At 39.2% G+C, this 13,441-nt stretch overlaps 1 protein-coding gene across 7 annotated transcripts in view; it reads left to right on the top strand.

Annotated features, from left to right (window-relative positions):
* The window catches only part of GNB1 (G protein subunit beta 1), a 75,294-nt gene that overhangs the window by 47,591 nt on the left and 14,262 nt on the right, over positions 1-13,441 (top strand). For all 7 annotated transcript variants that reach the window (XM_033156369.1, XM_033156372.1, XM_033156368.1 and 4 more), the window contains 4 exons: positions 2,072-2,179; positions 7,316-7,354; positions 10,397-10,503; positions 12,398-12,461. In XM_033156369.1, the coding sequence (XP_033012260.1) occupies positions 2,123-2,179; positions 7,316-7,354; positions 10,397-10,503; positions 12,398-12,461 (267 nt within the window). In that variant the 5' untranslated portion in view covers positions 2,072-2,122. The remainder of the gene's footprint in view (positions 1-2,071; positions 2,180-7,315; positions 7,355-10,396; positions 10,504-12,397; positions 12,462-13,441) is intronic.

Here is a 13,441-nt window from a genome sequence, read left to right as displayed (position 1 = left end):
GTCAGATATATTTGCCCCAACTCTTTCCCCCACATACAGCACAGGGAAAAGGGATGTCACCTAAGTATAGAAGGTGGCGATTTTAAACAGCAGGAGAGGGTCCATGAAGGACTAACTTTGAAGATTGTGTTCCTGGCTGTGGAGTGGTGGTGGGGAAATCAGTGGGTTGACTAGCTGGGAAGAAGAATGTAAGGCTATGGTAGGCAGATGATGAGGGAGAAATAACATGAGATATACTTCGTTGGGGAAGAAGTAGCAGGAGCAGAGGTTGTGGGCACACTGACTCAATCCTGTGTGCATTGAATTCCAAGGTTGTCTTGGGATTTGATTAAAAAAAAAAAGTCTTGAGGAGCTGCAGTGTAAAGGGGATTTTGGCCCATAACATCACTAGTGTGTTTGTAGCTACCTCAAAATAATTATTGTTCCTCACACACACATACCCCAATCATTTAATATTTATTTAATGTATAGATTGCCCTTCATCTAAAGATCTCAGGATGGTTAACAACATAAAAATACAGGATAAAAGCTCAAAATAAATAGTTACCATGTTGTGTGTGATGCGTTTGAATCACAGGTTTGCTGCTATATCATACCCACTTCTGGCACAGTTTATATTTTTGTGAGAGACTACAGTACACTCCACTTAAGTGCCCCTTGTCAGAAGCAGATTTTAGTTAATTTGATAATAAATCAAAATTTCACAGTTTTCACTTTTTTGCAATCCCTTAATGGAGGGTAGAACATATCCTAATTTCCAGATACCCTGATTCCCAGTCCCTGTACTTTAATGGAAGCGAACTTATATAATTAACTATTCCTACCACACACAAGGGTACAACACAAACTCTTTGCTATGTTATGTAAACCACTTAGGAATTTCGCAGATTAAACTGTATATAAATATTATTGATGGTGATTATAGGGCAAAACCGTGCAAACCCTGTTTTTTCTATACTTTCTTTAGATGCTGAACTGAGATATCTTACTTAATCAAGATTTTTAAAACTGCTATTTTAATAACAAATGCCATTTCCGATGAAATATTTGAATATTAGAATTGGCTCTGTGAACTTAAATTTCTTCTATTTATTTGTGAAACAGCAAGACGGCAGTAACCTAAAGTGATTAGAACTTTTAGCAGTAAGTTAAGAGAGAGAGTAAGCAGTAAGTTTACTGTAAGTTTAGCAGTAAGTTGAGAGAGGCAAATGTGTGCATTCCACAAGGGTGCAGAAGGCTTGCAGAATATGTTGGATGCAGAAATTGGCTTCCAGTGGATTCTAGATTTCACCTTAAAAAAAAAAGCAGTTACCTTCTTTGTAGTTGCAAATATGTTTATAAACAACCTTCCCCAAACTGGCGACTTCCTAGCTGTTTTGGACTACCAATTTCCATTGGCCCTAGCCATCATGGCCAGTGGCTCAGATGACAAAAATTGTAGTCTAGAACATCTGCAGGGGGATAAGGTTGGGGAACACTAGTTGGTATCTGCTTGTCTTGGGAGACAATGGAAGAGTGTTGAAGGCTGATCTAGAAAATGTATGAAGCAAGTCTTTTGAAATTTCAAACCAGAGGAATTGATGAACATTTTAAGTAGAAAGTGGTAGAGCTTCCATGTCACACATCATTCCTTGTCCCTCCCCATGAATATAAAAAACCAGAATAATTTATGCAAATTATGAGAAACATGCAGATTGGCACGATTTACATAGTCTGTAGGGCTGAGCTTTACTTAGTATAGAATTTGGATTACCTTGGATCCACATGTGTTGCTAAGTTTAATGCGGAGTGCATACTCCACCCTAGCTATGACCTAAAGTTACATAAACAGTCTTTAAGTAACGTAGATGAAGGCTGCAATTATTTGGGCCTTCTTCTGAATAAACATGCATAGGACTGCACTTTGTAAGGATACTTATGTTTAGCTAATTATTTAATGCAATGTTGGTTTTTGCTTTTATTTATGTTTATTTTATGTATATTAGCTTAATTGTAAATAACATAGTTACTTATAATGTTTTTCTTTTTTAAAAAGGTTCAATTGACTTCACATTGTTTTTACTTCTCCCAGATTTTTGAGCATCTGAGAGGTGTTATAGAAGCACACCTTTAGTACAGGAAGATGAGTGAACTTGACCAGTTACGCCAGGAGGCGGAGCAACTGAAAAACCAAATCAGAGTAAGTATTATAGACTAAACATCTTGCCTTTCTCACCTGTTCTGGAAGTTTGGGTGTGTTCGTTCTCTCTCAAATTAATCTGTGTGGTAGGAGGGGGATTTTAAAACAACCTATTTGTTTTATTTAAAAGAGCTGCCATTTTAAAATAAAGAGCTTTTCTTTTATATAAAAAGATTTCTAGGCCACATCTCTGCTGAAGCTTCCCAGGTGATTAACAAAACAAATAAATGTATAGTAAAGCAATTTAAGCAACATTAAGAACAAATATAACCACAAAACACACAAAGATGGCACTTAAAAACTGCTCTTTATGGTGGTACATTTTCAGTGTCTTGAGATTTACAGCCTAATACCATTCATTTCAGAGGTTAGTATAATCTGGCTTCTTTCTATGTAAAAGAAGAGGGACTACACAGAAACTCTCCAGACAACAGCCACCTTCTAAAAATAGAAGCAACTAGCCAGTTCTTCAGCTCCAGGTTTCTACTAATTTATTCAAAAGATTCATCCTTTACACCGTCCATTTTCTTCATCTTCAGTTTCCCTTTATGGTTATAGGTAAGAATCATGCAGGGGCAGTAGGAGCTGCAGCTGGCAGAAGTTCCCTGCCAGGGTTGAAACTCCCCTTAGCAAAGCTGTGCCATCTTGGCTTCCTTCTTTCTCCGATACAGAAGCTGGACTACACACTTCTTTCCCTAAGCAACTGAACATTTCAGGCCATCACATTAACTCAGCAAATCAGTGTCAAAATAACTTAGCCACCACATATAAAAATAATGGTGGTGTGCACAGTTGCTTGAACCATTCTTTTTCAAAATGCACAGAAATCTGATTTGGGGAATATAACATGTTTATTCCAGAAAATAAACCTTTGCTTGTTCCTACTTGGCATTTCTTTCTGAGGAAAGCAGCTATGGGGCTGAGCTGTATGCTACAAAACCCCAGGCTCATTTCTCATCTCTGCCATCAGCTTAGGCAAGCTGCTGTCAACACAGTTTCTAGTCATTTATTGTGATCTACTGACTGATCTTAGTATGGTGGTTACTGAGGTAACACGTGGAAGCACATATGTGCTATATAATTGCTATCTCTTGCTTCTCTGTGGACAAATAACTGCATCATGCTGGAAAAGTTCTTAAGTAGTAGAAGGCAGAGATTGAATTTCATTTTCCTTTTTCCTGCCAACCCTTTATTTTACTTATTCCAAGGTGCTAATTTTCATATGCTGCACTCTGAAGATATTAACTCTTCAATTCTGTCATTCAATAAGGCCTTAATTAAGAACTTTTTACTGTTGCCTTTTCTAAAGACAGTTTTGATGATCTCATTCAGTATCCCTTATGCACCTTTTGAGATTCTACTGTTTTTATTTCTTTCTTTACATGGCTTTGTGAGGGCTTGGCCTTGAAAAGTGACTATTAAATAACTTTTTTTAAAAAACTTATTTATTAGTCATTTTTCAGGGCCAAACCCTTACAAAGCCCTCCAGAAGTTTGAAAAAAGCATTACTTTCAGTCAAGGCACATCAAGCTTCTTTCCATGAAAAAAAAATTTCTTCCCTTCTGGTTGAAAGCTTACACAAATAATAAAAGCAGATCATTCTGTTGACCCGGCATAAAAATTTTAGGTCACATATACCTGAGCTTATGTTGGATGCATAGTATTTGCAGTTTTGCTTTAAACTGAGGCAATCTCATTTTAGGTTGAGAGTGTGTGTGTATGTATATATCAATAACCAGTAGAGCTACATTAAATACACTATTAAACACAGAATTTAAACAATGTATGCATAATTTTGTACAGGTATATTGTGAAACAAGACTTTTGACAGCCACAATAGTGTAAATAACATACAACTTCTGACCAAACACACTTTGTGTAAACAAAAGTAGTTAGGGGTCTTACAAAACTGACTGTGGTGAACAAGAAATCAAGAGAAGCATAATTAGCCCCACTTTGACCCCTCCACTGGAATCCCTCCCAAAAGGGAGATGGCACCATAGACTTCCCAGACCAGCTCTTCATGTGCATTTGTCTATGTATGCATTAAAGGTGTGTGCATTACACACTGAATGCTGAGTTCATTGTGTTTACTTTACTACTCTACTTTCTCCTGAAGGTTCAGTTATGTGTAGTTCAGTTCTCGGTCGAGTGATTAAGAGCAGAACACTGCTTACCTGTTTAGGAAATCCTATTATGAGTTGTGCTGTGTCTGTGTGCCTTGGAGGTTAACTCGAGCAGATTACCAAAGCACTGAAATAGCTTCCTACCAGTAACATATACGGGCAGGGATCTATTATGCTGCACATAGATGTACACCTAGTTCCATGATTTGCAATGCGAAGTAGTTGGATAATTGAGGCAGACTAAGTTTAAATGTACTTCTTGCCTAATTTGGAACAGTTTTCAATAGAAGTAATAGTAGAGGAGCAGGAGAAGTTCTGTTTTGTTCTGGGCAGTGTGATGTATGGATGGGTGTCTTAGAAGTATCCAAGATTTTGAAAATGGACTTCCCATATATGAATGCAGCACCCCATTGCATAACATTGGCAACAAATTGCTCATCATTAGAATCCTTTGAGTACATTTATTTACAGTTTTTTTTATGTTGATTGCAAGCTGCATTTTTAAGCAGGTGCTTTAAAAAAAAAAAAAAGCTCCCCAAACCCTTAATGAAGATGCTCATTAGGACTGTTTTCTTAACAAACTATGAGCTAGACCTTGAGTATTTTCTCAGAAACAGCCTGCATAATCATTGGGCAGGGTTCACCTAATGTAGCCTGTCAGTGGAACCTCTGCCTTTCCCTCCCCTGCCCCATTGGCTGGAGGGTGGGTGGGAGAAACTCTGAAACCGTGGAGAAGGGTAGGGGAAATTGTTCCATCTGGCAAGCTGAAAAAGCTTTTGCAAATGGAACATTTGTAATAGCGTGATATGGAATTCCACCCATTGTATCATCCCTCCCCCACATCCTTCCTAAACTAAATAAAATAGCTTAATGTTAAAAAAAATCAGTATAAAAGACTGTTGTGGGACAACTCACAAATTATCTAGCCACTGTATACATAACTAGTTAAAGAAATTAATATCCATGTCTTTCTGCCTTCATTAATTCTAAAAAAATTTAAACAAAAATGAAAGCTTTTGGCTTCAGCAAGGAGACTTTCTTTATCTTGCTTTCCTGTGTGGCTCTCTTGTTTAAAATAAGAACAAATACACTGCACAGCAAGAGGTGTACTGAGAAGCTACAGTACAGCAGACATTTCTGAGGCTCTTCCCCACTCTTTTTTATTACTGTTGAGAAGAGCTATGTAACCTAACTGTTGACACACATTGTAGTGAACTCCTATGCAAACCCCACTGAACTTAGGAATTTGTGAAAGGGCATACTTGCTGGTGCACTGGAAACTTGCTGTTCAATATCTCTGTGCAGTCTTGCTAGTCAATTACACTTCCTAACTGGTAGTCTCTCCCTCTACTCCCAGCTGTTTATGTCACATGTGTCCCTACACAACCCACTTTGAATTTGAGCACTTGATAATTTCCTGTGTCTCACACAACATGAGAGTGGCATTAAAACCTGGAGGCTTTCTATATTTTACTCCTCTCCACCAGGCTGCAGCAGAGGGAGAGATGGGGTTGGGGGACATTTCACTGCCATGGCTGTGAGATCAGTAGAACTAAAGCCACTTTTATTCCTTTCCCTCAACCGTTTCCATTCTAAGTAACTTGAAATTAGTGCCTGGCTTCACTTATTTATTTTTCTCTTCTGTGTTGTCTATTAGATTGTAAGCCTGCAGGCAGGGACTGTCTTGTATTAAATATTTGTGCTGTGCTTTGTAAATTTCAAGTGCTTTTAAAATAATTATAATGAAAAAACATGTGTTAAACAAGTTTTCCTACTTGGCATTTACATGGCTGCAGTAAGAGTGGGAAAGAAAAGTAAGATTCAAAGCAGCTGATTTTGAGGGGCCTTGGGGGAAAACACCCTATCTTGACCCCCTGCTCCTCCTGTCTGTAATAAAAAAATGAAGTTTCTCCTACTTCACATGATTTTTGTAAGGATATATGTGGTGAGAATTCTCAGATGTATTTCACAATAGTACTTCTAGTTCATTTATTTGAAAATAGTTTTATGGTGACTGGCTGCAGTATCGCTGTAAGGTAGGGTTGGAGGATCTACAGCCAGTTAAGCTATGCATGATTTTTAGGGGGAGATGTGGCTCTATCAGAATGGCTCCCTACACTGCTACCCCTGGAAAATCCCTGTTCTGGTGTGCCCCATTAGGCTTAGGAAAACAGGTCCCATTCCTGAAATGCTGCCTTTTTTCTAAGCCATTTGCTGGAGAAAGGGAGATAAGGGAAGGAATAAAAGAGAGATAAGAGGAAGGGAGGTTTAAATGACTGTGTGTGAGTAGGGATTGAATGGGTTACTGGAGGGGGGTGGGATGGACAAGCTCATCACCAGCATGCAACCCCCAGAGATTTACCCACAAGGGTAATTAATTCTCAGGCTGAAACAGGTTCCGAACTCCTGTCGTAAACCATCTCAACTTCCTTACTGATGTATGGATGGATACATCACTTGCTGCCTGATCCTTTAGTCAGTTAAGAGTTACTAGTAGTTTTAAATCTCTGTTAGTAGCTTTAAAGTCAGTGATAGAGTTCTCCAGTGGCTTTAATTGGCTACTTATAGCAGCTAGATGCTATTTTGAAGGCTGATTATTATATATGTACTATTTGTAAAAATGTGAGCAGTACAGCTTTATGTACTCAGCTGGTTTGGGTCTGTGCCTAGAGAAAGGGGTTTCACAAATTTTTTTTTTTATCCTACTTAGCTTTATGAGATCTTAGTGCTTATTTTGTCACCCTAATTTTACTTCCACAGTCAAAGCAACTTCGTAAAGTTTGATAGAAAGTGAGAGAGATGTACACCCAAATTTACTATAATTCATTTTCTAAATTACTTGTGGATTATAAGATCCTCCTTTGAGACGCATGTACTGGGTCACCCCAGTTTCTTCATTTTTCAGCACCTTGTGAAATCTATTCATATAAGTAGATAGTAGCTTAAGATCAAGTCATATCAATGAGCATATTCCATTTTTCTGACACTCTCAATTTCTCCCTTTTTTCAGGATGCTAGGAAAGCATGTGCTGATGCTACGTTGGCCCAGGTAGGTGGTTGCTCAGTGAACATGTAATCAAAAGTATCTTGGTGTTATCATTTTTTTTTTTTTTTTACAAAACAAACAACCGAAAAATTGCTTATATGAAGAACAAAGCTGAGGGATTTCAACTTGGTTGAAATGTTGCTGTATGATCACCATTTCGGTTTTCTTGGCAGCAGATGCTATGCTTACCGCAGGAGTAAAGCTTCCTTAAATCATCCTAATTTATCGCTGTCACCTGTCTGATTTATATGTAATGCTCTCAATCCTATAACTGCATCACATTCTCAGTCTCATTCCCTTTGTGCTTTCTCCTGGAGGACTTAAAACATGGCTGAGGCTTAAATTAGTGCAAGCTTTAACTCTGATTATTGCTAACCTGGGTATGCACAGGGTTGAAGCTTGTTTCAAAACTGATTTGACTGTAAACACTGGTTAGCAATCATATGGAAGATTCATGCCGGGGAGGGTGGTTGGAGTCCTGCAGCCTCATCTTTTTAATCTGTAGTGCTTAAGGAGTTGCATCCAGTTCACAGATGCTGTCCCAAATTGCCTGTTGCATGTGACGATGGACCAACAACTATTGCCTTGAAGTGCTTTTTCTATTCAGCATCAGAGGGTGTGTAAAGCAGAAAACATCCAGAAAGGTAGTTGTGTTGGTCCATTGCAACAAAAGCAACGAAGAGCCTTGCAGCACCTTAATAAGAAGGTTCACCTTCTTACTTATGCTGGGCTTTGTCCTTTAGATGTAGCCTTCAGTATGTCTAATGTTATAAGCATTGCTTGGCCATCTGTTGCCTTTCCCAGCATTAAGTTTGTTAGTCTTCAGATTTTTGAACAAGAGGTCAAAAAATCAAAGTACATTAAACCTCTTGCAGCCAGTGGGGCAAGCTACCCACACATAAAAAGGAGCCAACAACAACTAATGTTCCCAATTTGAATTCGGCTTCCTATTGCTTGTCCTGCTGAAACTTGTTGGCCAGAATCTGAAGTTAAGTGACATGATTATTAGGAGTATTCAAACTAACCTTAAGGTCCCAAGGTGGGTTACAACAGTTAAAACATAACTATTATTAAACCACATTTGCGCAATGTTAAAAACAACTTTTAAAATACAGAAATTAGATGGGACCTAAAAACAATGGTGTGTGAGTAGAGGAAGGAGATGCCTGTTATTTGCTTCCACTGCTAATGTTGACTCAAAGTGATGTGAACTGCAAGACATTCTTTTTAGCACAATTTATGGGGAATCATTCATGTTTGACCGAGTTGCCAAAAATGCTGAATGAACAGTTACAGTGTTTTACATATGCTGTAATGTAGACTTTGGGGACAGGGAGGGAGCTTCTAAGAACCTGACATACAGCAGAGGAAGGCAATTATGAAGGAATTCTAAATCCGGAAAGCGGTCTGTACCCTACTAAGCTGCCTTGACAGATTTCAAGAGGAAACAGGAATTCTTTGCCTGTGTCCTTTGGCTAAATAATTGTGTTACATGGAGACAGAACAAATATGCAGACTTTTTTTTTTAAAGTGGGCTGTGCTACAAACTTTTCTGGCTTCACTGCAGTATGCTACACAGAAGCCTTAAATTTAATTAGTCACAGTACAGGGAAATGTGTTGAAGGCATTTACCTCCATTTTACTAGTGTTTTCCTAGAAGATACGATTATTTTAGACAACAAAGAATACTCTAAAAGATTATTTTAGAAAAAACCTGTAGCAGGGTTTTTAAAACCCTTATGGCAGTCTTTCCCAACATGGTGCTCTCCAGATGTTTTGGACTGCAGCTATCATCACCCACAGGCACCATGGGCAATTGTCAGGAATGATTGTGAGCTCAAGGGCACCAGATTGGGGAAGGCTGCCTTATGGCATGAAGTGAGAGGTCACTTCCATCAAGATGCATGAAACGATAGCCTCCATTGCTCGGTAGGAGTGTGAATGTATGGCTAATATACAAAACCAATATAATATGGTTCCAGAAAAAGGGATGATAAAAGAACACCCACAATTTCTGTCGTTTCTGGGGATGTTTAAATATCTGCCCTTGACAAAAGCTGAGGGAAAAACATTCAGTCTAGCTAACATAAAGGCCCTGCGTTGGACTGGAATTATTAATTTTGAAATACAGTGGTACCTTGAGTTACAAATGCATCAGGTTACAAACTCCGCTAACCTGGAAGAGTTACCTCAAGTTGAGAACTTTGCCCCAGGGTAATAATGGAAATCGTGTGCCGGCAGCGCAGCAGCAGCAAGAGGCCCCATTAGCGAAAGCACACCTCTAGTTAAGAACAGTTTCAGGTTAAGAATGGACCTCCAGAATGAATTAAGTTTGTAACTAGAGGTACCCCTGTATAAGTGACCTTGTTATCTGTTGTATTTAAACCATAGAAGTTGGGGGAGCAAATTTTATTTACAGCTGATGTAATGTTTTGTTTTTCAATGTCCCTTAATCTGGTTTGAATATTACAATAAATATATTGCTCACTTGAATTATACAAGAGTTCCAAGTCAGTACCAATAGATCTGATTTTGCTATGTAAGTGTTTGAACCATCTGGATTTATAACAGTCCTTAAGTAAGTCAGAAAGCAGACAGTGAAAAATGAAGCAGTGGAAATGCCATGTGAGTACTTTTCTGCTTAAAAAAAAAATAACCCTGTAAATTGTCCTTCAGTTCTGTGATAATTCTGAGGTGGGGAATCTGTGCCTTTCCCTATGTTGCTGGCTTCCAGTTTACATCAGCCCTGTCCGGTATAGCCAATAGTCAGGTGATGGGATGTTGTCCAGCAACATCCAGAGGTTCCCAGGTTGCCCACCTCTGATAAATTATGCTTATACTAGAAGTTTGAAATGAGAAGCTTGTTTGGGAAGAAGCAGTGGTAAGCACCTTTCAAAGTATCTAGTAAGGTGTTTTGGTCAAGTTCTTTGGTGCAACAGGGAAAGAAATTCAAGAAGAGAAAGTAGTTTCAGTTAATGCTTCTTCAGTCAGGAAATGCTTTTGCAGCTGACAGTTATAAGTATGTACAATTAACCTCCCATTTAGATCACAGCCAACATTGATCCCGTGGGTCGTATTCAGATGCGCACTAGAAGAACACTGCGGGGACACTTGGCTAAAATTTATGCAATGCACTGGGGCACTGATTCCAGGTGAGTTCCTGTGCTGCAGAAGCACCATCTTGAGTTGATCACAACCTCTCAGCCTAATGATTGTGAGGATAAAATGGAGTGGGGGGGAAGGATGATGTATGCTACTTTGAGCCCCTTGGAGGAAAGGCGGGATAAAAATGTATAAATAAATGACTGGTCCTTGCTTGAAGGAATTTAAGAAGCAGACTGTAGACAGGAGGAGGGAGAGGAAATAAACTAGTGGTGGGAGGGTGAAATGAAGAAGGCAAAGATAACAAGGGATAACTAAGTCCAGAAATTGCCGTTGCAACAGTAACACGTGTGTGTGTCTGTCTGTCTGACTGACTGCCAGTTTCTACTTTCCAACAGCCCTGGCAGACCTAAAATTGGCATTTTTTTGGATTCCCACTTGAAGATGTCACTTTTACCCCCAAAATGTGTTTCCTTTTACCCAAGACATAGATGTACATTTTACACAACTGCAGAAGGGATAGGTTTACATTTTACATAGGCAAGGTTCTGAAGGGCCATATGTTTGCCTAGCAGGAGAGATTTCCCGCTAGCACCACCACTTAGTCTTGTGTTTAAAAGTGCATGCAGTTACTTCATAGGGAATTTCATAATTCTATTGCCCTACTCTAGTACCAAAGGAATTGAGCAACACTGAAAACTAGTAACATTTGTTCATCTATGCCGGCAGCAAAACTGAAATCCATTTTCATATGCTGGTTTCTCCTTGCGTGGAAAAAATACATTTAGAAAATGCCTTATGGCTGCTCTAAAATTATTTTAAAATAATATTTCTGAAGCTCTCACACTTCTAAATATTCAGAGATCCAAAGCTGGCAGTCAGCAGGGTGAATATGCATTTGTCCTGGACTGCCAGAGCACAATCAATGTTCTTATACTTTTAAAAAAATTAAATATTTGTATATAGTAGATTTGTCTGCTCATAGTTAATAGTGATTAAATCAGCAGAAGCTGATGGGGAGGAGAGGGCTTTAATCTAATGAAAGCAATCTTATTAATTCACTTGAGCTTGTTTGTTCAAGTTAAATAATCTGCACTACTCTTAAGCACCTTACAGAACCCTAGATCTATCCTTAAGAATAGAAAAGACCTGGGAAGATGGTACATTAGAGGAAGTATGTCAGTGTTGGTGTTGACCTTTAAAGCCCTAAACGGCCTCGGTCCTGTATACCTGAAGGAGCGTCTCCACCCCCATCATTCAGCCCGGACACTGAGATCCAGCGCCGAGGGCCTTCTGGCGGTTCGCTCACTGCGAGAAGCAAAACTACAGGGAACCAAGCAGAGGGCCTTCTCGGTAGTGGCGCCCGCCCTGTGGAACGCCCTCCCGTCAGAAGTCAAGGGAATAAACAACTACCTGACATTCAGAAAATACCTAAAGGCAGCCCTGTTTAGGGAAGTTTTTAATTTGTGACTCTGTATTGTATTTTGGTATTTGTTGGAGGCCGCCCAGAGTGGCTGGGGAGACCCGGCCAGATGGGCGGGGTATAAATAATAAATTATATTATATATATATACTTCCAGTTGAATTCTGCCTGTTGCTTCCATTAATACAGTTTTGTAGGATACGTGTTATATTGGCAACATTCACAATGAGAGCCAGTTCAGTCTATTGATCAGTGGGTAACCTTGGTTGAAATATTTACTCCCTCATGGGCTCCCTGGATGACTTTGGGCAGATCCCACTGCCTCAATTTCTCAATATGTAAAAAGGACTTTCAATGGCAGCTTTAGATGATAATGGGAGTATAGCATTTTGCATATCAAAATATACTGTTGAATTGATTAAGACTAATGTATTCCAATGTAATTTGTCTTCCTGCACTTCTGATGTATGCTTTGTTTACATTTAACTTTTCATCTCTTTTCCCCTAAACTGCCCTTCCAGGCTTCTCGTTAGTGCATCACAGGATGGCAAGCTTATCATTTGGGACAGCTACACCACAAACAAGGTGAGAGCAATTAATAAGGTTCAGTGACTTAATTCCAACTTGAGTAAGGGAGGAAAAGCAAACTAAAGGAAGAACACTAATAAAACGAATCCTTCAGATTGTGTATTTTTGTTCAGCTTTTGTTTTATTCTCTGAAAGAAGCATCCTATGGTGGGGCAGATATAGAATAATCATAGACTAAAGTAATAGCTCAGGGTCCCGTCCACCCCCTCCCCCCACTTTGGGAGATGAGAAGAAAGAAGCTAAGTAGCAGGTTTGTTTTCTTAGAGACATAAGCTGTGTGGGGCAAAGAATAGCTTGTGTGGTTCTGGCCTTTATAGTGAAAACTGATGGGGATGCCCAAGATAAACCTTGGCATCCTGGGTGCAGTTGCATGTGACATGGATCTTGATTATAGCAGGCTTAACACCTTTAACAGTGGTTAAACACTAAGTGATTTTGCATTTAGTTGTGTGAGTACTGAAAGGAGAAAGCAAGCGCTGTAGTGATTTATGAGCTGAAAAGTATAACTAGGCAAGAACAGAAAGTTGGACTTAACCATGAAGTGATGTTTTCATCAGCAGGGAATGGAGCTGGCAAATGGAAGAAGGCAAGGCCAAACCAGGGTGGGGTGGGGTGGGAATGTTATGACCTTCCTGGAGATGAAAAGCATTCCAGTTCCAGGAATTGACTTGAGCATAGAAATTGCTTGTGAATTTTTTTAAAAAGAAAGAAAATCATTAACAAAAAATAGTTGTCAAGAATTTAATAGTAGTTACGAAGAAAAAAATAGAGGGACGGGAAGGAGAAATCCAACAGTGTACCTAGGAGTTAATGTGGGAAGTTAAATAGGTGAAATGCACAATGGATGGATCTGTCTACTCCACACCCAGCTTCCCATTCTTGGGAAGTGGAGGAATAGATAGCAAAGAGGCTGTCCAATATGTCATTTCAAGAACATGAACCCCAAAACAAAGAGAAATGAATAACACTTTATAGCA

The sequence above is a fragment of the Lacerta agilis genome, chromosome 8, assembly GCF_009819535.1.
Source record: "Lacerta agilis isolate rLacAgi1 chromosome 8, rLacAgi1.pri, whole genome shotgun sequence".
NCBI classification, from domain to species: domain Eukaryota; kingdom Metazoa; phylum Chordata; class Lepidosauria; order Squamata; family Lacertidae; genus Lacerta; species Lacerta agilis.
This window is presented reverse-complemented; position numbering and strand designations above follow the sequence as displayed.